This window comes from Lagenorhynchus albirostris, chromosome 1, assembly GCF_949774975.1.
Source record: "Lagenorhynchus albirostris chromosome 1, mLagAlb1.1, whole genome shotgun sequence".
Taxonomy (NCBI): domain Eukaryota; kingdom Metazoa; phylum Chordata; class Mammalia; order Artiodactyla; family Delphinidae; genus Lagenorhynchus; species Lagenorhynchus albirostris.
Window position 1 is genome coordinate 75,903,221 of NC_083095.1, and position 25,728 is coordinate 75,928,948.

At 39.2% G+C, this 25,728-nt stretch overlaps 1 protein-coding gene across 1 annotated transcript in view; it reads right to left on the minus strand.

The window, feature by feature from the left end:
- RPGRIP1 (RPGR interacting protein 1) overlaps positions 1-25,728 on the minus strand; it is an 82,381-nt gene that overhangs the window by 48,066 nt on the left and 8,587 nt on the right. The window contains 12 exon segments of the mRNA XM_060168213.1: positions 1,170-1,243; positions 1,723-1,869; positions 2,771-2,794; positions 5,605-5,710; positions 6,371-6,502; positions 7,021-7,120; positions 8,283-8,301; positions 8,304-8,486; positions 8,488-8,557; positions 11,378-11,510; positions 18,083-18,204; positions 23,949-24,035. Coding sequence (XP_060024196.1) covers positions 1,170-1,243; positions 1,723-1,869; positions 2,771-2,794; positions 5,605-5,710; positions 6,371-6,502; positions 7,021-7,120; positions 8,283-8,301; positions 8,304-8,486; positions 8,488-8,557; positions 11,378-11,510; positions 18,083-18,101 — 1,007 coding nt within the window. The 5' untranslated portion in view covers positions 18,102-18,204; positions 23,949-24,035.

Below are 25,728 nucleotides of genomic sequence, written 5' to 3' on the forward strand. Positions count from 1 at the left end.
CTACCCCCTGCTGCCTTTAACTTATAAGAAGGCACATTTAATTTTTTTAAACTTACAGGTATTTTTAATTTCAAAACCACTACGTAAATATATGCTTGTGAAAAATTAATATGATATAGAAGTATATAGAATAAAAGTGCCTCTTTGCCCTATTTCAGTCCTTTCATCTCATTAAAAGTTTGTGGATGCACACACACATGACATAAATTAGGTCACAATGAACACATTCTTTGGCAATTTGATTTTTCTTTTAATAGTGTATCTTAGGCATATAGATCTATCTCATTTTTTACAGCTTTATACCGTTTCAACGTGGCGGTGCAACACGATTTATTTAGTCGACCCCTATCATAAGAAATCTGGATGGTTTCCTTTTTTTTTTTTACTATTACTAATTAAATTAACAATGTATTAATTAACATTCTTACTACACAGATCTCTTTGCACATACACAAGAGGATTTCTTTAGTTTTGATTCCAAAAAATGGGTTATCGGGGGCTTCCCTTGTGGCGCTGTGGTTGAGAGTCCGCCTGCCAATGCAGGGGACACGGATTCGTGCCCCGGTCCGGGAAGATCCCACGTGCCGCGGAGCGGCTGGGCCCGTGAGCCATGGCTGCTGAGCCTGCGCGTCCAGAGCCTGTGCTCCGCGGCGGGAGAGGCCACGGCAGTGGGAGGCCCGAGTACCGCAAAAAAAAAAAAAAAAAAAAAAAAAAAAGGGTTATCTGGCATAAAAGATATGCACGTTTAACATTTTTTTGATAGTGTCAAATTCCGTTCCAAAAATAGTCTGCCAATTTATATTCTCACTAACAGTACTGAGTACCAGTTTCCCGGTATCCTTATCGAGACTAGGTATTATTTTTAAAATTCGGAAGGCACTTTTCAGTAATTGTCTTTTTTTTTTTTTTTTTTTTTTTTTTTGCGGTACGCGGGCCTCTCACTGTTGTGGCCTCTCCCATTGTGGGGCACAGGCTCCGGACGCGCAGGCTCAGCTGCCATGGCTCACGGGCCCAGCCGCTCCGTGGCACGTGGTACCCTCCCAGACCGGGGCACGAACCCGCGTCCCCTGCATCAGCAGGCGGACTCTCAACCACTGCGCCACCACGGAAGCCCCAGTAATTGTCTTTTATAACAAAAAAATGTTCTGGGATCCAAACTTGGTACTCACTTTTCTAAGAGTTTGTCATAATTGTCATTCAGCAATTTTCGTTCTTTTTCCAAATCTTCAACTCTCTCCTGAAACTAAGAATGATAGTAGAGTGCGTGAGATAAGATTTTAAAATCTATTACCTTGCACAGGGTCTCCCTTTTCTGTTGCAGGGTGGGACTTGGGTGGGAGATTTTCTATGTTCATCTCCTATGTCTATGAGGATCCATTCAACTATAAAGACTTGAACCAATTGAAGGTGTGATAGAAATTTTAATTGGAATTAATGAGGATTCTCTGAATTAAATTTTCATGGTGTCTGGGTTTCTACTGTTAGGGAAACAGCAGAACATTATAATAGAGAAAAGACTTTGGAGAACAGACATAAATATAAATCCCAGTTTTTCCCCTAATGGTATAATCTTGAGCAAGTTATTTAACCACTTGGAATCTCATTTTTCTTATTTGAAAAAATAAAATACCCATATTTTTGCTAAGATACACTTTTTAACATCTCTGAAATTGGAATGTCACATACAACTGATGGTATCTTTCAATTATTATTGTTATTTACCTCTTTCAGTGTTATCTGCAGGATGGACACATCTTCCAGTTGGCTCTTCAAGCTCACAGCCTTCTTGCTCTCCTCCTTCAGCTCTGCCCTGAGCTCATTCACTTGGCTGAGGAGGGCATCATGGGCTGTACCCAGGATTCCCTGATTCTGGGGCAAAAGGAAAGTTGCTCTGCGAATGTTCATATCACTCAGCAGGAGGTGTTTCAAGATACAAACAACTGGAGCATTCCCTAGTGGAAATCTCAAAGAAGGGCTTTGATTTATAGTATGTTGCCTTTGCACTGTAAATTGACCTTGTTTTCCACCCTAGCATTTCTCAGGAAGTACCGTTTCCCTGTGAGTGAGGATTTTCCACTCTGGGAAACTGTAATTTGTCACTGGAGCCTTAATTTTCCCAAGGTTCAAATTCAACCCTGATTCTAAATTAAGTGCCACCTTTCTCAGCTGCCTTTACCTTCTAAGCTATGTGAATGCTTTTTATGATGAAATATTTCTCCTTTTGCCCCTAGCAAAGTGATGTGTTAACTCTAGAAGTTAAGTGCATTTTTCTGGCAGAGTTCCCAGCATGACTATGTTCCTTCTGGTGAGGAACAGTTGTGGCTGGTCATGTTGGGAACTCTGCCTTAGTGACTCTTAATCACGGACACTTACCTAGCTTCACCTGTACCCCACTCACAGAGGTGCAAATATTTAGTAACACCAGAGAAGGTTTGCAACAACTTTGCTATATCTCACCACCTCACACATGCTAGAGGACTACTCTTAGGAATTTTTGAACAAATGCTATAATTCTCTGTAGCAATAGGCTGAAAAATACTATTCCAAATATTTCTCAACTCAGATCTCATATTTCAATTTTTGTGAAAACAATGCAGTATCTTCTGATAATAGTGATAGTACCATTTGTCTCAATAAAAATTATATAACATAATAACTTTGATATAGTTAGCTAAATTCTGGTGTTATGTTACTTGAAGATGAAGATTCATTTGGGTTTCATTCCTCTGATTACTAAGAAACAGAGAGTTAAGGAATCTTTATTAAGTACCTTCTGGAGCAGAGTTTCATATGCCTGAAAGAAAGAAAAAAGTATTATTCTATTGATATATCAACTTGATGTTTATAATACAAATGTTTAAATATTTATTTTAAAAGATGTTATAAAAAATTCCCATAAATCAAGTCAATTTGTGTGCCTGTTTACTAATTGCTGCTCCTTTTCCCCTGCCCTAGCTTGCCAGGCAGTCTGTGAATGTAATAGATGACACCATTTCTTTAAAAAGGATGAAGGGTCATTTATTCACATTTGCATTGCACTTGGTGGATTTTCTAAGAAGTATTTTTATTTTCAAACTAGGTGCCATCTCTTACTCATCATGCTTCAGAAAGGTCTCTTCCCAGTTTTAGAAATAGAAAAAACAACAATAGCCAAACTCACAACAACAGCTACTATTATTGGTTGAGTAATTACTATGTTATATGTTACTGTGTGTTTCATTATCTCTTACATTATGATCATCATAATTGTTTCACATATATTATCTCATTTAATCCTTACAACAAATCCGAGAGGTATTGTTATCTAAACTTTAAAAATAAGAAACCCAAAGCTCATAGAGCTAACTTGCCCAGAATCGCACAGCTTTCAAGGGGCTGAGGCAGAACTTTACCTCAGCCTGTGTGACTCCAGAGTCTGCACTACTGACCACATTTTACTGCTAAGGGATTAAGAGGATGCAAACTTATCTTAGTATATGTGTAAGTAAGCATGACTAGAAAGATAAATTGCTTAAAAAAACCAAATTGTAAAACCTACGTTTTAGAAAATTATTCACCATTTTAGGTCATCTTTGCCACTACCACTAATATGGGCAAAGACATTCAATTTAGAATGGCTTTCTCCCTGTCTTCCTTTAATGCAATGGAAGAATACATGGATTTTTAAAAAAATCTAATTCCACAAATATAGCTATTTACCCATACAACTTTAAAATAACTTCCTTTCCAGATTTCCCATCCTTTCAGTGCTACCAAAATTAACCGAATCAAAAGAATACGAGCATATGCACAGTTCTCTACAAAACATAGGTTTGGAGTTTGGCCTTGTACAGATGCCCTGAGTCCCAATCAAAACAGACATACCAAGGGCAGCACCAGCTGTAGCTAATCTCAATGAATGGCACCATCATTTAATCACCCAAGCTGGAGACCCAGAAGTCATCTCTCATTTCTGCTTTTCCCTCACCCACTCTACTTTGGTGATGAAGTCCGTTCTTCCACTTCCTGGACCTCTCCCAACACAGTCCTTTCTCTGTGAGCCTCTCTCACTGCCTTGGTTGGGACCCTCATCCTGCCTCCCTTGGATCACTCATCTGTTAAGTAACATCTGTTACTCATCTGTTACCTCCAGTCTTGTACCAGCCAACCTATCATTCACTCTGCTGCCAGATGATCTTTCCTGGTAGTTTTGTCATTTTTGAGAAGTTGAAAATTTCAGAAAAGTATAAGTACTATAATAGCAGTCATCTATAATTCTACTACTACCCAGAATTAATCATTATTAGTGCTCTATAATAGTTTCTTGAAAGTATTATTCTTTTTATTAACATGTATTTCAAAATATTTTGGACATTAAAAAAAGGCAAAGTGATCTCTTTGGGGAAAAAAAAATTGATCATGTTACCAACTTGCTTAAAACCTTTCTGCAGCTCTCACTATCTGTAGGATAAAGTCTAAATTCCTGATAAGACCTCCTTGACCTGATCCCTGATGTTTCTCACCTCTGTGCCGTGGCCTACGCCACTCTTCCCCGGAAAGCCCTTCCCTCTCTTGCACGCTCATTAACCCCTGCCAAACTGTCAGTATTTGGCTCACGAATAGAATCTCTTATGGATCCTTTACAGATCCTGCGCCCCATCCTCTGGTGGATCTATTTTCTCTTTTGTGTCGTACCCATAACCTGTTTGTGGATAGTTGTACTTGCTTACATCTTGTCCTCTCACTCTTGTAAGTTCCTTGAAGGCAGGAGCTGTCTTAATTATCTTTTTAATCTTTGTATCCAAGTGCTTTGCACACTTCTTGGTAGTCAGTAAATGTTTATTCAATAAAAGAATGGTGCCAATCTATTATTTAGAACCTCTATGCCCTATTTCTACCGTTCAGATATGAGTTTCCATCGTGTGGTAGTGAGAAGAGTGTGAGCCTTGATGCCAGATAAAACTGGACTCAAATTCTGCTCTGCCTCTTGCTATTTTTATAACTTGAGCAAGTTACTTAACTTCTTTGAGGCTCAGTTCCCTCATCCGTTAAACGTACTTACCTTTATGGCTCTTGTCAGGCTTAAATGAGATCATGATTCTAAGTATCTAGGACAGAGTCCGTCACATAGAAAGTGCTCAGTAATCTGATTTCCTTCCCCTCCCCTGTGACTGCTCTTGGCTCCCCAAGTTTAATTAAACTCTGGTTGTGGTTTTTGGCTTGGAACTTAACCTGACACAAGGTAACCTCACTTAATTCCACCTTAGCAGGCAGGGCTTGAGCCTTCTTCCCAGCAGAGGGATATTGGCAAGTACTGGAAAAAGAATGGATTCTGAGTCATAAGGCCTGGATTTGAACATCACCTATCTATTTTGTGACTTTCTTTTTAATTTAATTTTATTTATTTTTTATACAGCAGGTTCTTATTAGTCATCCATTTTATACACATCAGTGTATACATGTCAATCCCAATCTCCCAATTCATCACAATTGTGTGACTTTCGACAAGCAACTTAGTTTCTCTCCATTGTGGTCTCCCATGTGTAAAGTGGAGAAAATAATACAAATCTCTTAACTAATTGATTTTCTTCCCCCAAAAAGGCACAGCTGATGATGGCAACTCACAGCTTGAACTTCTGTTAATTGTGCTTTTGTCACTGCCAAAGAAGTACTCCTTTCATGTAGGAGCTTCTTAAGTCGAATCAGCTGTATATTCTCCTTAATGGAAGCTCTGGAGAAAGAAGACAGTGCTAAAATATCCTCTGTGAATGGACAGAGTTAAATATTTTTCCCCCTGTGGATATGGACAGGGACACAAAGGAAGATCGTTATTTCTGAACCTAAGAGATCATGTTTTCTTTATCATTTCAAAGGTATTGGGGGAGGATTTGGGTTCGCTAGACTCTGTCTCAGAGATTCCCAATTCTAGCTGCTGTGGGATGTTGACAGTGAAGGAGGCAGTGTGGGGAGAAGTGGCAGGGAGGTATACAAGAAATCTCTGTACTTTATGCTCAATTTTGTTGTGAACCTAAAACTGCTCTAAAAAATAAAGTCTATTTTTAAAAAAGTTTTCCAGGGACTAAAACAGACCAGCCACGTAAAAAAAAAAAAAAAGTTTTCCAGGGACTGATGCACAGTGGGGGCTGAGAGCCCCCATCTGGTGATGAGGATGAAATAGTTTTCCTTCTGTGAAGTGAAGCAGCAGACTTTTATTATATATAAGCATCCCTTTTATGTTAATCCATTACTTAACCACTTGGGCCTCCAGGTCTACTTCTCAGATTGAATTAATCCCAAGCATTCTCTTTTCCTCTGAGATGGAAGAAAGGTACAAACAAGAACCTCTTTTTCAGTTCATTATGGCTTGAGGCATAGAATGCCACACCCTTACCGAAGCTCTGTGGCCTTCTGAGCGCACTCCAAAGAGCTTCTCTGTGCAAAATTCTCATCTTTGGACCACATTTTCTCAGAAGACTTGGGTGGTTCTTCCACTTGCATAGTATCGCTGGTCATAATGTGGGCACTGTTAGGCATGCATAGGCCAGTGAGTTTAATCATAATTATGACTTTGTTAAAAGAGATTATACTGTTAGAATTAGGAATATTAAACACGAAAAGAAGAATTAGAAACTGCTGTTATAGGGGTTTAGAACTGGGCTCTCACATATATAAAAAGAACTTAGAGGAGTTAGTAATCTTGGCATATGTGGAGGATAAACTTACCAAATATAGCTTTCCAGTGTCAAACAGAAATATAAGTGAATTACGACCTAAGGGGGAAAATATAAAGGGAAAGAGAGGGAATACCTTCAATTAAGGAAAGAGTCTTTATTTTCCTTTCCTTGGAAGACAAAGAGATGCTTATTTTCCATTTTTAAGCAATGAAGTTGGAATTTGACAGCTTCCAAATTGGGCTGACTTTCATCTTCTCTGATTATGCTGGAATGACTCAAAAATGGCAACATTCACTTGTTCCCTAAATGAGGTTTTTCCAATTACAGTTGAAAGAGTAACAGCACAGGATAAAGTAAAAGAACTCACTGTTCGCTGGGTTCACTGGATACTTCACCTCTGGCTTTTTCATTTGTCACATGTTCCTTGAATGTGGGAGGAGCTGTGTAGCTCAGCCTGTCCCTTGACTCTGAAAGTTTAGACAGAAGATGCAGACTCTGGCAACAGATTTTTCCAGAACCCCAAGTGCTAGAAATGGAACACCAAGTGCTGGAAGTAGGGAGCCTTGAGATCTGGAGGAAATCCTTATATGACCAATGATCTCAGAGGGGAGCTTCTCAGTTTTTACTCTTGCAAAAATATGCAACTACTGATTTAATAAGTCAGCAGGACTACAGACTCTCAAGTAGGTCAGTATAAGGGGAAGAAGAGCAGGGACTGTGTATCTAACTCTAATGCATCATTGTCCCTAGTGCCTAGTATATAACTGGTATTCAATAATGCTGAAGTTAAACTGAATTGAAATTTAGACTTATTTAGTTTTTCTACTTTTAGCTGTTTTCACAAAGATTTTGTTGGCTCAAGGAGGGAGCTTGAAAATATAGGGCTGTGCTGAACAAAACCTAACATTGAGTCCCCAGGGTTAAGACACCCCATTCCCATGGACCTAAAAAAGGGATGAGTAGGCCAGGTGAAGGAAATTTACACACAGCACTATATTTAATTCAGTATTGGGTTTCACAGCAGCCAGAGACGCTTAGCCACTTGGGATACAGGAAGATGAAAATCTGCAGCTCCTCACTTAACAAGCCTGATTTCCAAGGCCTGGACTTCAGGAATAGGCTTTGACAATCTCTGAACCCATGGAATTGTATGCAAAGTTTTGTCTATGTGTATGTGCATTTTTCTTGGGAGAACGCCTAGCTTTTGATCATGGTTGCAAAGGAGTCCATTTCCCCCAAAAGGTGAAGAACCCCAGTTTTAGAGGTACAGGCCACTTAGCCCAGAGTCCCAGAGTCCTAGCAGAGGGACCTGTCTTAAGATCACTGCTGCTCACACCTAAGCATGTCATCAAAGTTATCTCTGTTTTCTAGAGCCCTGCAAAACTTGACCAGCAAAGTTCCCATTTCCATTGTCTGATTCTCCTCTCAACAGTACTGCATGGTGAACTGAGAACTCTGAACTGGACATCCTACTCAGGAAAAAAAGATTTTAGGGAGGTAGAAAGGAACGAGAACAAAAGAACAAAATGGGCGTGGTGGGCGGAATAAAGCAGTGGGAGGAAAATGTGGCTGGCAAATCAATCCTTCCCAGTGTTTTGGCCCTGTCGGGGACTTGGCCCTGAGCCTCACCCCTCTTGGGTTTCTCGGCCCCCGCCGCCCCGGCGGTGTGGAGCTGTCTGTGTCCCGCGTGGACGCGAGGCTGGGTGCAACGGGGAGCAGGGGGGCCGACGCGCTGGAACTGCAGTTGCAGCCCGTGCAGCTGGGGGCGCAGGTGCTTGGGGGGCCGCTGCCGCCACCCAGCGTTCCGCCGCCGCCTCGTAGGCTCCGAGAGCTGCTCCGCCGCTGTCACCTCGGCCCTCCGGTCCCGGCCTGCTGCGGCTGACCGGAGCAAGGCTGTCCTCATCCTGTGGGCAAAAAGAGAGCTGGTGGCTCATGCCCTCTCCTTCTATGACAGTTACCATCTCTACAGTTTATCTGGTGGTTAATAATCTGAATTGATCTCTGATATAAACTTATGTGCTGTAGTCCACTATTTACACTTAAAAATTAATTTTCTGCCCCCAATACACTGTAACTCTTTCAGAGCAGGGACATCTTGGTGTCTGTCTTTGTTCATTCTGTTGCAGTGCTCACACACTCTCTTAGTAAAAAATGAGGCAGTCTTCAGTATATTCGTGTGTATATTTATTTTTAAATTATATAGTTTCTTTTGTACTAATAAATTATGGTCATTATAAAACAGAAACAAAAAATACTAATTTTTAACAGGGAGATAATTAAATATATGTAGAAATTTTAATATTTACTTCTCCAGTCCCAACTGTCCACACATTCCTGTATATGTGCCCACTCTAAGGATTATTCCTCTATACCCACCCTGCTTACACCGAGCCTTACCTACAATGGATAGTCAATTACTATTTATTATCTTGACCTAAAATCATACTTTTAACCATTACCATCAGATCCTGTGTTCTCACTGCCTGCCAGTTCTGACATTTACTATGTGGCCTGGGGCATGTCACTACCCTTTTGTGCTCAGTTTCCTCATCTATAAATAAAGATAAAAATAGTACCTGCTCATTGGATTGTTATGAGGATAAAATAAGTTAATATATATAAAGGGCTTTGAACAGTGTGGTGCGTTGTAAGCACTGTAGGAGTTAGCTATTATTATTACATATCATTATATCCAGATAAAGAGATCAAGGCATTAAACAGCTAGGTAACTTGCCCCAAGTCTGCAGGGCTAGAATCCAATTTAGCCACTTAATATCTATAACCTCAAGTACTTTTTGGTTACTGACCAACAGACAAAGTTTTTTGGCCCATGCAACCATCTGACTTCACTGGATTCTCGAGTTCTCCACAATATAAAATAATCTCCAATTCAGGGCTTCCCTGGTGGCGCAGTGGTTGAGAGTCCGCCTGCCGATGCAGGGGACACGGATTCGTGCCCCGGTCCGGGAAGATCCCACATGCCGCGGAGCGGCTAGGCCCGTGAGCCATGGCCGCTGGGCCTGCGCGTCCAGAGCCTGTGCTCCGCAACGGGAGAGGCCACAACAGTGAGAGGCCCGCGTACCGCAAAAAACAAACAAACAAAGAAAAGAATCTCCAATTCTGAAGAGTGTTGGCATACAGTGGAAGCCTGCAATACTGTAGATTCTAAATGAAGCTCTGAACCAGTCCTGGGGATTACCAATGAGAAAGCAAAGCAATGCTCCATCGGGGAATTGGTCTGACATAGCTAGTCCTCAGTGTTGTTTGGTGGCCTGGCGTTCACAACTAGGCCATGTTACTGTGCTGTTGGACATAATCTCACAGATCAACAACATCACAGAAGGCCACTCTGAGACCATGACAGAGTGATACCAAACAAGGCCGCTGCATACTTTTGTCTCAGCCCAGACAAAAACAAGTTCACTCTGCCACCTGCAGAATACCAAATGTGCTCCTCTCCTGGCTAATATGAGTGACGGCTGCTTCTTTCCCGATTACAGCTTTAGCCTCACTCTAGTCTAACCTCCCTGTAGATAAGACATTGAGATATCCAAACATAGAACTGCCCCTGCTTTCTGACAGTATCCAATCTAGAGCAAACTTCTGTTACCTTGGACCCTCCCCCAAATCACCCAACTGAAGCCAAAATCCAGTAATAGGCTCTTTCTAACAGTCTTACTGAGATGCCCACGGTGTGCACTTTTTCAAGCTACAGCAGTAATTAACCCAACTTGCCCAGCTATAGGTGTGTTCCTGGTGGTCTTTGGCTGGGAGGCATTGACACAAATATCTTCAAAATGTGTTCTAGATATTAACCCCAGACTTTTGGAACTCTCATTCTGCCCATCTATTTATCTACCCACACCCCATCTCAGATTCTTTTCCAGGTCTGCACCCAAAAGGTACACTTTTGAAAGCCAATACCCTAAAGTCACTGTGTATGGTATATTTTGGAGTTAAGAGCTTTCAGCTCTGCCACCCACTGGCTATGACCTTGGGCAAGTTACTTAACCTCTTTGCACTCCCTTTCATTCTTTTTTTTTTTTTTTTTTTTGCGGTATGCAGGCCTCTCACTGTTGTGGCCTTTCCCGTTGCGAAGCACAGGCTTCGGATGCGCAGGCTCAGCGGCCACGGCTCACGGGCCCAGCAGCTCCGCAGCATGTGGGATCTTCCCGGACCGGGGCACGAACCCGTGTCCCCTGCATCGGCAGGCGGACTCTCAACCACTGAGCCACCAGGGAAGCCCTCCCTTTCATTCTTAATGATGATTCTTTCATAGTATTAAATAGTATTAAATGAGTTAACACATATAAAGCACATATAACATGCCTGCATACAGTAAATGATCAATATGATTTTTGGTAAATAAAAACCCCTTCCCTTACTTGTCCCTGCAGCCTTTGGTCCCCTGAGATTTTGGCCATTCCCCCCGTCCCCGTTCTCTCTTTTGTGACCAGGGCAGAAGCCTGCGCAGTCTCTTGCTCTTTAGGTTGGAATAACTCTGATGATGCTTTATGAACTATGGCCACAGTCTATTGATGTGTTTGGCAAGAAAACAGAATAAAGCAATATTGCTTCAAAAATTATTTTTGGAGTTAACCATCCTTGTCATTTGAATTGTTTTCTGGTGTAGACATCTCAGGAAAATGTATTCTTTTTGGTTTATTGTGGTGTAGGCCTGGTGTAGATACAGCTTCTAAAGACTTAAGGAGAACTCTGGGTACCTTTTGATCTCATCCTGTTGCTTCCAAAAAAGCTCCTTCACCAACATGTGCTCTTCACGAAGACGAAACAAACTGTCCTCCAATTCTTCCCGGGTCATCCTGTTCAAGGGTAGTTGAGTCTTCACATTCTTACCTAAAGTCCCAGGAGAGGGTAAATGGAGATTATTTTTACATGTAATTTTTTAACCCATCATATCTCTCACCACATCTTGCCCAGAGGGCTTGAATCTTTTTTTTTTTTTTTTTTTTTGCAGTATGCGGGCCTCTCACTGTTGTGGCCTCTCCCGTTGCGGAGCACAGGCTCCGGACGCGCAGGCTCAGCGGCCATGGCTCATGGGCCCAGCTGCTCCGCGGCATGTGGGACCTTCCCGGACCAGGGCACGAACCCGTGTCCCCTGCATCAGCAGGCGGACTCTCAGCCACTGTGCCACCAGGGAAGCCCTTGAATCTATTTTGAGTCATGTGTTTAAGAGGAAATTCAGGAAGTATAAGAAATGTGTACCAATGGACCTCTTTATCATTCCATGTCACTCCTGGATGTGGAAAATCATTCCAGCATATGACTCAACCTCCTGTCTGGAAAGTATATTCTCTTTATAAAAGTATCAAATAGGGCTTTTAGTCTACTTAGTTTTTATTTTTAATCCACTCTTTTATTTTTCCTTCTCATTAGATAATTTGGACCTAAATAAGGATTGTGCCCACAACTGTCTTCAAATCCCCAGTAAGGAAAAGGATAGAAACCTTTCTTGAGTACCAAGAGTCATCGCTTTTGTTTCCGTGGTGTGGAGAAATTGTCCCCAAAGCTGCCTCCTTGGAATACAGCCTCTGCTTGATCTAAGCAGAGGAAACTACAGTACATCTTTGAGTGTGTGAGTGTTCACTAGACTAGAGTCAGCTCTGATCTTGTAGCAGCCATTCTAAAACCCAGAGCTCAAAATACAGCTCCTTCACTGGAAGAAAGAGAGCTCAGAACCTTAGTCTCAGAACCACCTAAGGTACCACTACCACCTCTCCAATCTATCCTTTGGAAATGATGAAATGTAAGTTTAAAAAAAAATAACTTTATTGAAGTATAATTGACATGTATTACCCTGAACATACTTAAAGTATAAAATCTGATTAATTTTGACGTAGGTATGTATCTGTGAAACCATCACCACAATTAAGATAATGAACATATAAAAGAAAAAAAAAGAAGAAAAAAAAGATAGTGAACATATCCATCACTGCCAAGTTTCCTTGTGCCCCTTAGCAATTCACTCCTCTCCACCCCATCCTAGCCCCAACCCGCACCTTTGTTCCCAGGCAACCACTGATACATATGTTTTATGTCACTTCAAATTAGTTTCCATTTTCTAGAATTTTATATAGTTCGAGTCGTCCATTATATACCCAGTGGGTTTTTTTTCTTTTGGAGTGGGGGATGCCCCCAACCAGGGATTGAACCCGCGTTCCCTGCATTGGAAGTGTGGGGTCTTAACTGCTGGACCTCCAGGAGAGTCCCTTTTTTTTTTTTTTTGGTCTGACTTCTTTCACTCAGGAGTATTATTTTGAGATTCATACGTGGCGTTTCATTTATCAATAGTTCCTTTTGATTGCTGGTAGTATTCTGGATAAACCATAATTTATTTATCCATTTACTGTTGATGGACATTTGGATTATTTCCAGTTTTTGTTATTACAAACAGAGCTACTATAAATATCTGTGTATAAATCTTTGTGTAACATATGTTTTCATTTCTCTGGGTATATACACAGGAGTGAAATAGTTGGGTCATAAGGTAGGTACATGTTTAACTTTTAAAAAAATTGCCAAACTGTTTTCCAAAGGGATTATACCATATTATATTCCCACCAGCAGGGTATAAGAGTTCTAGTTCCTCTACATCTCATCAACACTTGGTCTTTTTAATTTTAGCCATCCTAGTGGGTATATAGTGGTTTTAAGTGTATTAATTTGCATTATTAATTTACATTTCCTTAATGACAAATGATGTTGAACATTTCTTGTGTGCTATATGCTATCTGCATTTCTTCTTAAATAAAGTGTGTTCAAATCTTTCGCTCATTTTTTGTTGGATTTTTAAAAATATTTTTATTTTTGAGTTGTAAGAGTTCTTTGTAAATTCTGAATATAAGTTCTTTGTTATATATATGTTTTGCAGACTTTTTTCCTCTCAGTCTGTGTCTTGAGTTGGTCTCTCTAGGCAAGAAGGCACCCTTCTGCCTAATTTTGAAGGACCTCTTTATGTTAGGATAGGAATGAGAGAAGATGAAAACACAGTGGGTAATAGCATGTGTAATCATTGCAGATGAAAATTATGCATATGAAGGAGAAATCTTGAGGTGAGATGAATTCATGGAAGTCAGGGATCTGGCTAGTCTCTGATTCTATTCCTTCCTCCAGCGAATCGTTAACCCTCCTGACCCAGATTAAGTCAGCTGTGTCTCAGATATCTTCCTATTAGGTTAAGACTTCCCACACAATGACTTTCTATGAATAGTCTTGTCTGATTAAATGATACTGAAAGACTGTTTGTTCAGTTAATGACAGTCTTCCCAAGTAGAGAATATTATCTAAAGGAGTTTGGATCTCTATCTATGCAATCTATTTGGTCTCAAGAAGACCAGCAGGACCCCAGCAATTCCTGATTCAGGTAAGTCATCCCCCTCCTCCTTTTTCCCAGTAACCAATCTCTCCCCTCCCGCAATACAATCCCTGTATACGAATGATTTAACCTTTTGGATATCAAGTAAAACTCCCAGGCCTTGGGCCAGGCGCTTGGCTTCCCTTCTGGAGACTTCTTTTCCCCATCTATCTCACATGAATCAACTAGCTTTGGCTCAGCTAGACAGGTTAGCCATAATTGCCACTAGGGTTTATTCATCCTCATATGTTATAACATCTTCTAATTATTTTGTTCCTAAAAGAAAAGCAATAAATAATGTCTCTTTCCTTTCTTTTTTTTTAACTTGAAATATAGTTGATATACAATATTATATAAGTTATAGGTGTACAATATATAGTGATTCACAATTTTTTTCACAATTTTTAAAGTCTTTCTTCATTTTTTCTTACAATTCTTTTAATAAGTTTTTATTTTGAAATAATTTCAAAATTACAGAAAATTTGCAAGAATAATACACAGAACTCCTATATCCCCTTCACTTAGATTCCACAATTGTTACCTTTTACGTCATTTGCCTTATCCTATTCTTTCTCTCTCTTTCTACATATATCTGTTACATAATATATAATATGACATATATTTTCTACATATTACTTTTTGGAACCACTTAAAAGGAAATTATAGACACGATGTCCCATTACTTCTAAAGAATTCACTGTATATTTCCTAAAAAGAAGAACATATGTACATAGGCACAGTATATCCATCAAAATCAGGAAATTAACATTAATATCATTTTACCATCTAACCCATAGACCATTCAAATTTCAACAATTCAGGACCATGTGACATTCGATTGCCATGTCTCTTTAGTCTGCTTCACTCTAGAATAATTTTTTTAGTTTCTCCTTGTCTTTCATGACTTTGACATTTTAAGAGCACAGAGTAAAGGCCAATTCCTTTGTAGAATGCCCCTCAGTTAGAGTTTGTCTGATGTTTCTTCATAATGGGTTCAGGTTATGCATTTGGGGCAGGAATCCCACAGAACTGAAGCTATACTCTTCTCAGTGCATTATATCAGGAGGCACATAATGTTGGTATCTCTACCAGTCTCATTACCATTAATGTTAACTTCAGTTGTTGGTTAAGAGGGTGTCTGATAGTTTTGTCTACCATAAAGTTAATTGACAAGTCTTTTTAAAACCTATTAACTAATAATTATTTTGTGAGGAAATAATTTTACATTGTATATTATGACAACGTTGTATGACATTAAACTTTTAAATTATGACATTATAAAATTTCTACCTATTAGCTTTAGCATTATTTAAAGTTCAGATAGAAATACAAGGGATCCAGAATAGCTAAAATAATCTTGAAAAATAACAAAGTTATTTTTCACATCCTGATTTCAACTTACTACAAAGCTATAATAATCCATGGTATTGGCATAGGATAGGCATGTAGATCAGTGGAATATAATTGAGAGTCCAGAAATAAACCCATACATGTATGGTTAATTGATTTTTGACAAGTGTGCCAAGAAAATTCAGTAGGGAAAGGATAACTTCTTCAACAAATGGTGCTGGGACAACTGGATAGACACATGCAAAAGAATGAAGTTGGATCCTTACCTCAAACCATAGTAAAAATAAACTTAAAATGGATCACAGACCTAAATGTAAGAGCTAGAAGTATAAAATTCTTAGAAGAAAATATGGGAATAAACCTTTGTGACCTTGGGCCATGAAGTATTAGACACGACACTATGAAGTTAGACATGGAACCAAAAGCACAAGTATCAAAAAATAAACTAATTAATTAAAAACTTTTGTGCTTCAAAGGCCACTATCAGGAAAGTGAAAAGACAACCAACAGAATGGCGAAAATATTTGCAAATCATATATCTGTTAAAAGACGTGTATCCAAAATTCATAAAGAACTCTTAACAACCAACAATATAAAGGCAAAGAACCCAATTAAAAAATAGGCAAGGGATCTGAGGAGACATTTTTCCAAAGAAGATACACAAATGGCTGATAAACACACGAAAGATGTTCAGCGTGATTACTCATTAGGGAAGTGCAAATCAAAACCACAAAAAGAAAGAATAAATTAAAAAACAACACGAGATACCACCTCAATAACAATAACAACTATTGGTAAGGATATGAGGAAATCAGAACTTTCATGAATTGTTAGTAGGGATGTAAAAATGTGCAACTGCTTTCAAAAATAGTTTGGCAGTTCCCCGAACTAACATAGAGTTAACATATGACCCAGCAATTCCACTTCTAGGTATATACCTAAGAGAAATGAAAGAAAACTTGTACATAAATGTTCATACCAGCATTACTTACAATAGCCAAAAAGTGAAAATAACTCAAATGTCCATCAACTGATGAGTGTATAAACAAAATGTGGTATTATTATTCAGCAATAAAAAGGACTGGAGTATTGATAAATGTTACAACTTGGATGGACTTTGAAAATATTATGCTAAGTGAAAGAAGCCAGACACAAAAAATCATATATTATATGATTCCATTTATATAAAATGTCCAGAATAGACAAATCCAGAGACTTAAAGCAGATTAGTGATTACCAGGGGCAGGGAGTGGGGACATGGGGAATGTCTTCTATAAGGCTTTTTGGGGGAGGTAATGATATGTTCTAAAATTAGGTACTGGGGATGAATGCACAACTCTGTGAATATAGTAAAAATTAAGAAATTGTACACTTTAAAAGAGTGAATTTTATGTTATGTAATTTATATCCCAATAAAACTATTATGTATAATATATATGTATTATATACAACATACATTATACCTGTATTATTATATAAATATTACTACATATGTTATTTTTTTCTATCTCACACATATAAATGAGGAAATAAAACATATACGGACAGTTTAAAGAATAATAATAAAGCGTACACATACATACATACAGCTTATGAAACAGGAGGTTACTAATACCCTCTGTAAGTTCCTCACCCATATTATTCCCTTCTTCTCCCAGAGGGACCACTATCTTGAATATTGTATTAATAACTTCCTTGTATTTCTTTATAATTTTATAAAGAAAATTAAATTATTTATTATAAAGAAAAAATTTATTTCAGTGTATGATTATATGTCAGTGTGTATTCATTTTCTGATCAATGGACATTTATGTTGTTTCCATTTTTTATTCTTATGAACAACGCTACTATGAACATTCTGATAAATGTCTCTTGGTACATATATGCAAAAATCCCTGCAAATTTTATACATAGAAGTAAAGCTGCATGTTCAATTTTACTAGATAATGCCAAGATTTTTTCCAAAGCGATGGCACCATTTATACACCCATGGGCAGTGCATAAAGTGCCCTATCTTTGAAATAAAACTTACAGAAGTGAAATCAAGTGAAAGTAGAATTAATAGTAGCTATGAATAGGACTGAGGGGTGGGAGAGTATGAACAAAGTTACAAAAGCATCTTAAGGTGAGTGGGGAAGAAGCGCTAGTGGGGCCATGCCCTTTCCTTTTATTTTTTTTTAATTAAAAAATATATATTTATTTATTTGGTTGTGTCAGGTCTTAGTTGCAGCAGGCAGGCTCCTTAGTTGCGGCTCATGGGCTCCTTAGTTGTGGCATGCAAACTCTTAGTTGCAACATGCATGTGGGATCTAGTTCCCAGACCAGGGATCAAACCTGCGCCCCCTGCATTGGGAGCATGGAGCCTTAACCACTGTGCCACCGGGGAAGTCCTTGCCCTTTCCTTTTAAATTGCCTACCTCTGTTTAGTGAGAGTGAAGGGCTGATCACATGGATAGAAGAATGAGACCCACTCATTTGCTCTTGGTTTTTGTTGTGGTATTTGTGGTGGTGGTATTTATCTTTACCTCCTAAACCCACACAGTAAAAATTTTATTATAAGAATATATGAATAAAACATTGAGAAGATTGAAGAAAAGACCTGAGAGCAAAGCAGTCACTGTGAAGGCTAGCAAGACGCCTGACAATAACAGACTGAGGGTTGTTTTCATTCTAAAAGACATCCATCCTCAGGCACCGAATTTACCTTTTGACGCTGGTACCATCACAGGTATCGAGTCTATGTCTCTAACAGGGCCTTGGCTGTATTGTCCACCAGAAGATGAGATGTCGTATCATCTCCCAAGCTGTGAGAGATACCACAGGACACTAAAATAAAGGAAAAGTTCAGCCAATTACATGCAACTTTGGGATGCCTTCTGCAGGCTATACTTAAGTTGTAGCAGGAATTCCTCAACACTTTCAGGATGGTATATAACATGACATAGTCTTTTTTGTAGTGATGTGGATCACTCTACACTGAAGGGTAAGACCAAGCATTCAGTAATAATGACATTATTTCTTCAAAATGAAATCAATTTTTCTGATTATAGAATTGATGCATACCATTTTGAATCATTTTTAAAGTGTCTGCTCAGCCTGGAAGCCAATGACCATATCCTTTCTCCAGGAAATGAGCCTCTGAACCCCTCTCCACTCCATTCATACGGACTGAGTCACCAGTAACCAGTTTATAGTCTGTGATCCAGTTTCCACAGTCATTGTTCATTAGACCAGGGGTAGACAACTGACCTAAGCTGGGCCAATCAGATTCTTTTCCCCAGGCATTTGGAAATGGGACTAAGAGAGTTAAATTAGCCTCTGTGAATGGCTAGGACTATTACATAAACTTGGGAGTTCTGGGATGGCCATATTCTGCTTTGTAGCCTAAATAACTCTGGAAATCCTACCTGCAGAGTCACTTCAAACCTTGGTCAACACTCTTTTTCTGAATTATAATATCCAATCTCCTGGCTTTAAATACCATGTGTGTGTGTGTCTGTGTGTGTGTGTGTATGTGTATACATGCTGTTGTTTCCAAAATTTTGTTTCCAAAATTTTGTCAGATTTGTACATCTTCCTGAATTTTAATCATTTCCACTTGCATGACTGCTAGGTATCTCAAATTCACCTGTCTCACACAAGAATTCTAATTTCTCTCTCAAACCTGATCTCCCAGGCTTTCTCTATCTCCATAAATGGAATTACCATCCCACCATTTCCTAAAGCCTCAATTTCTCCCTTCCTGTCATCCACTAGCAAATCCTCCAGGTACCTCCTAAAAATATATATCACCCTGTCTCCACAGCTACTACTCTAATTCTTGTCACCAGTGTCCCCTACCTCAACTACCATAATGTTCTCCTAATGCTCTACCCATTTTCCTCTCTCCATCCCCCTCCCACAAATTCTCCCTGAAACATCCAGAGTGCTCTTTAAAAAACAACCCAGGTCATCGCATTTCCTGCTTAAAATTGTCCAGTGGTTTTCCTTTACATTTAAAATAAAATCTAAACTCCTTACTGTAGTCAGCATGGCCTCTATGATCTGACCTTCTTCCTATTTCTCAGATCATGCTTTGTATTTCTCCTCCTCTAGCAAATAACATTCCTTGCCACTGGCCTCCTCTCTGCTCCTGGAACCAGCAAGCTCCCTCTTGCCTCAGGACTTTTGTACTTGGCTGGAATGTTCTTTCCCTTGCTCTTCACATGGCTAGTTCCTTCTTATCCTTCAGTCTCTCAGGATCTTTTCATCTGCCAAGAGGACTTTCTCCGACTTCATAACTAAAGTGAGGACTTCTTCAGTTATACTCTGTCATGTCGCCCTGTTTATTTCACTGGTAACACTTACCATATCCAGAAACTACCTTCATTTATTTACACTTATTTATTACCTCCTCTCACTAAAATATAAGGACTTTGAAAGCAGACAATTGGTTTATCTTATTTACGTTTATTTCCCAGCACTTGAACAACTCCTAGAATGTAGTAGGCACCTAATAAATATATATTGAATAAGTGAATAGGTGAATGAATAACAAGTCAAGAGAGAGAATGACACTGAGTGGCTGAGTTAAAAGGTCCTAAAAGCTTCCTATCCTTGATTTTAGTCTTTTCCAAGGCCTGTCTCTGTTCCTGCCCTTAGGTTCTGCAGGAGAGTATTATGTCCTTACAACAAATTCCCCTTTTTGCTGAAGCTAGCTTGACTTGTCAACTTACAAAGTTTGCTCACAAGCTTATTTTGAACAAGCAGAGAAATACAAAGAAGGTAAAAAAGCATGATGGAGAAATTCTATTACTGGGAGAAAACATTAACATTTTGTTGATCTATTTTCCAGACAATTTAACTTGAATTGAGTCATTCATATTCTGTTCTGTGATGTTTCACGTTTTTAAACCACAATAAGTGGAGAATATCTTTCAAATGACATCATTTTAAAGGGATCTTTACAGATTTCTATATTAAGGAAGCTATCACTCAAAAGTTGATACGCTTTCATATGTTAGACAATAGTCCCAGGATAAGAACAGAATGGAAGCAACCAAAGAAACCATTTTGTTTTAACGTCAATCCTCACACTGAAAGTAGCTTTCATAGGTCTGCTATATTACCCCATTTTCTCAGCCTCCTATCGTAGAGAAGTAAGATGAAGGGAAAGGAGGGGTGACTGCATCACAGACCTCGTCGTCTGGACCTGAAGCCATTTGCAAAAATGAAGCTGTAGTGGAGGAAGGGATGCTGTGGTTCTTTAATACCTGGACCCAGAAAAGATTGTTCTGGTTTATGACCCTTCCAAAATACACCACCAAAGCTGTATAGCACTATGGAGCCACTGGAAAGCACCACTAAAAATGGTCAGAGAAGCTCTAAGAATGAAATGGAGCCTATCAGAATGCCAGAAAAGAAAACTCAGGGGAGAATGTCAGTGAAGGTGTGATGAAGGGACATCCAAATCCAATGAATTGACCAGATTTAATCTCTCAGGAAAAAAGGAGTGGAGAGTAGATGTAAGGAAGAAGAATTTATCACTTGTTTTGCACCCAATGAAATAAAAGACAAAAAGAAATCCGTCGCAGTGGTATCGAGTTGCAGTGCACTGGGGCAATGGTAGGTGAGTGAGGGCAAAGAATTAGTCTTTAGTAGTGATTGCTGAATAAAGCCAGTATGATGACATCAAAAATTAAAATACAGCCAACTCCCCTTACTCTGATTTTATACTCACCTCTGATTAAAGTTGGAGAGAATGAACTGTAAATAGTGACTGTGGTCAAGAGCCTAGGAATAAGAAAGACAAGGATCCACATCTTTTGCTGTGTGACCATGGACAAGTTACTTAACCACTCTGCTTATTTTCCTTACCTATAAAATAGGGATGAAATACTCATCTCATATGGTTATGATGAGGGTGAATTGAGATAATGCCTATAAAAAATTTGCATAATGCTTGGCACTTAGTACAGGCTCCATATTAGCTAAATGCTAGCTGTTCTTTGTTGTTTTCACTGAACTAGTCTCTGGCCAATTGATAATTCTATTGCATTTATCAGTATAAGTTAATGATTTATATTATATATGTAATTATCTTGTATGTTGGTTAGTATAAGTCAGTTCTCTATAGTGTTTATATATCATGTGTCTCTTCACTAGTCTATCAGCTTTTTTTTTTTTTTTTTTTTTGCGGTACATGGGCCTCTCACTGTTGTGGCCTCTCCCGTTGCAGAGCACAGGCTCCAGACACGCAGGCTCAGTGGCCATGGCTCACGGGCCCAGCCGCTCCGTGGCATGTGGGATCTTCCCGGACCGGGGCACGAACCCGGTCGGCAGGCGGACTCTCAACCACTGCGCCACCAGGGAAGACCCTCTATCAGCTCTTTTGAGGATATCTTTGTACCTAACAGAGTGCCTGGTATCTGCAGATACATAATAATTTTTCAACTGATGTATTATTATGATATTGGATTGTGGCAGAAATTGTTTTCCTTTTTAGAGTTGCTTTTAATAATTTTACAAAGTTTTGCATTAATTCTCCCTCACGTCCAAGAACACAGTGAAGTGAGAGCCATAATGGTGTCACTGATTTGAGGAGGAGAGAGAAAAAAGAAGAGAAATGTAAAAATCAGGTGAAAAAATCTGCTCAAAGGAATGTCAGTAGCATTTCAGTGGAGCATAGGAAATGCTGCAAAAATACTCCCATCCTCTAAAAATTCATGGATTAAGAGGGCCTATGAGTCAAAATATAGAAGTAGGGTTTTAGCTATTTTAAATTTAATATAGATTGGGAATTCAGGTCTTCCCATTACTAACTTTAACAGGCCAAACAAACAGTCAAGTCCCTGAAAGGGGGGCTGAAATTGGGCTCCTTCAAATCTGGGGGAAGGAAGGGACAATTTGTGAATAGACTCTTAAAGAAAATAGTTTTAAAATGAGTGAGGGAACTCAGGAGGAGCCGATCTTATGTAAGAGGATAGAAGCAAAGGAGATGTAAGCATTGAGGAAAAAACTTGGAACAGATATAAAGAGAAGCTATGGAGAAAAGTGTAGTCTCTGTAATTTTAGTGTCGGTTGTATGAATGATCAGAAAAGATGACAGGAACTCCTGGAATTTGGACTGAACTTAATTTGACAAATATTACTGAGTACCCATTTTGTGCAGCTGCTACAAGGAGAAGAAAAATAAAGCCCTCAGATTTGTGGTTACCAGAGTTGGGGGTAGGGGGGAATGGGAATTGGATGAAGACAGTCAAAAGGTACAAACTTCCAGTTATAATTTTCAGGGTTGTAATATACTATGTGAGAAATATAATTAACACTGCTGTATGTTAGATATGAAAGTTGCTAAGAGAGTAAATTTTAAGAGTTCTCATCACAAGGAAAAATGTATTTATATTTCTTTAATTCTGTATCTATATGAGATGATGGATGTTTACTAAATGTATTGTGGTCATCATTTCACAATATATGTAAGTCAAATCATTAGGCTGTACACTTTAAACTTATACACTGCTGTATGTCAATCATAACAATAAAAAACATAGTTTCCCACAAAAACAGAAAGAAAAATAAGTGAACAATTAATGAGGAGAGGAGAAATGAGAAAAGCACATTCTTAACTGTAAGGTAAAATATAAAAAGTCAATCTGAGGGCTTCCCTGGTGGCGCAGTGGTTGAGAGTCCGCCTGCCGATGCAGAGGACACGGGTTTCTGCCCCGGTCCAGAAAGATCCCACATGCCGTGGAGTGGCTAGGCCGGTGAGCCTGTGCGTCCGGAGCCCGTGCTCCGCAACGGGAGAGGCCACAACAGTGAGAGGCCCGTGTACCGCAAAAAAAAAAAAAAAAAAAAAAAAGTCAATCCGAGAAGAACAAAGCAAAATGAAAGTGTAAAGGAAGACTGAAATTCACATTTACTTGAAGGATCAGATAAAGCTTTATGGAGGGAGGGTTGTTGGAGTCTGGGAGGGATTTTGGCAGGTGGAGATCCAGAGTGTTCTATACAGACAGAGGAGAGTTTCAGTAGAATCAGGGATGGGCAAAGAGCAGGGTGGTCTTCGACAGTAGCAGGTAGGCATGACAACTTTGAGAAAGAAGAGTTGTGGGAATTTAAGTGAAAGGAAGCATATTTTGGAAGATCTTGCATATAAATTAGAGGCATCGTATTCATTCTGCCAATGGGTGAGAATTACACATTTTGAGCACAAGAGCAATAGAGTTAGAGCTGTGGAAGGGCTTTAGGAAGATTCATCTGGCATAAGTGAGTTAGAGAGACTGGCAGAGAAGAACATTAGGATATTGCTGTGGTTCAGGCAAGTGGCCTTGAATTAAGAAGGATGGTGGCAGGGGGATGGAAGAGTGGGATAGATCACGAAGACACTGAGGAAGGAGAATCAAAATACTTGCCAACTAGTTGGACGTGGTATGAAGTTAAGAAGGTGACAGGATTAAAGATGACCTAGTGATACTGTGTCTGGATGCCTGGGAGACAGGCACAATACAAAATGAATAAACATTTCACTCTTTTCAAAAACACCCTAAGGAGAGAAATGAAAGACTATAAATATGTATTAGATATAAACTTACAGTTCTTGCTTCCTCCAGAGAGCTCTCTCTAATTCTTTTCTCTGTTTTGATGTCCTTCAGTCCTATAGAATCCTCTTGTCCTCCTGGCTTGTTAAGAGAGGAGTTAATACAGTTCTGTTTAGCTCTTAAGATGTTAACTCTTTGCACATCAGAGCTTGAAGGCTGTGCTTTTTCCTCTATGTGTGTTGCGGTTGGAGCTAAAACATTCTTTAACATACCAACTTCTCAACTAAAACTAAAGCTGAAAACGTATTTATTTGATATGAGATTAACAGAAATTTACTGGTGTTGGAGAATGATCTTTAAATCTCTTCCTGAAGGGCAACAACAGTGGGAGATTTTCTGGAGCCCTGAGGATCTCTTTGAAGGGAAAAAACTCTGCTCCATTGGTGGGATCAGTGTGCCTGCTCAATCCATGTGTGCCAGGACCCTCTCAAGTAAAAGAATGTATAGAATCCATTTCACTGTGACCATAGTTTCCAAACCAAATATTGGGATGTAATTATGCAACAACAGAACTTGACATTTGAAAATTAGATGTTCTTAAAAATTCTGCATGCTGGTCACTGCATTCATACTATATATTGAGTGAAATATAGTCTAAATCAGTACATGAAATTCTCTTTGTTATGCACACTCAGTGTATACATTGAAAAGGGATTTCCAGGAGGGTGAGCACATGTTTAATGGGCCCTGTGTGACTTCCCTATGTCCTATAAATAAAATGAAATAAAATGAGAGAGACAATTAGGATGTATACAAATTATCCAGAACACATAAATCTCCCAGCGAAAACAGGAAAATCCAACAAAATATTTTCCCAGGTCTAAATGACAGAATTATAAAAACTGGCCTTTTCTGCACCCAAGATTGCTTCTTGCCCAAGCAATTTCTCAAGGATCTTGGGTCTTCTCTACTTTTTCGTATGATCTAACCAGAATTAGTGCTGGACAAAATTTTGAAGTAGGCCAAGTTTGTGTTGGTAATTTTGCTGTCTTTTTTCTGAATCTCTAATTTTTTAAACATTTCCTCCTACCCCTTTCAGGCAACCAGTTACCTCCTGTTTTTTCCCCTGACAGCCTCATTACACTTTAGAGTGAATTTATACCATTTGATATTTTTTCACTAGGCTTAATGTACTTCTAAATGTAGACTATAGGCTTTGTTCCATGTGGAAGGAATTTCAGTCATCAAGGAGTTGGAGGACTTCCCTGGTGGCACAGTGGTTAAGAATCCGCCTGCCAATGCAGGGGACATGGGTTGGATCCCTGGTCTGGGAAGATCCCACATGCCGCGGAGCAACTAAGCCTGTGTGCCACAACTACTGAGCCTGCGCTCTAGAGCCTGCGAGCCTCAACTACTGAGCCCGAGTGCCACAACTACTGAAGCCCGCACGCCTAGAGCTCATGCTCCACAACAAGAGAAGCCACCGCAATGAGAAGCCTGCACACCACAACAAAGAGTAGCCCCCCGCTCACTGCAACTAGAGAAAGCCCGCGTGCAGCAACGAAGACTCAATGCAGCCAAAAATAAATAAATAACTTGAAAAAAAAGGAGTCAGAGATATAATAACATTCTTTTGATTACAAAAGTAACACACATTCATGGTAGACATGAACAGAAAAATAAAAAGAAAATCAAATGTATTAGTAATCCTAACACCCAGAGATAACTACGATTATCATTTTGATTTACGTATGCATAAAGGCATACATAATACTTAAAATAAAAAATAGAATCATTTATTTTCTTTTTTAAGTTTATTTTTAAAAATTTAAAA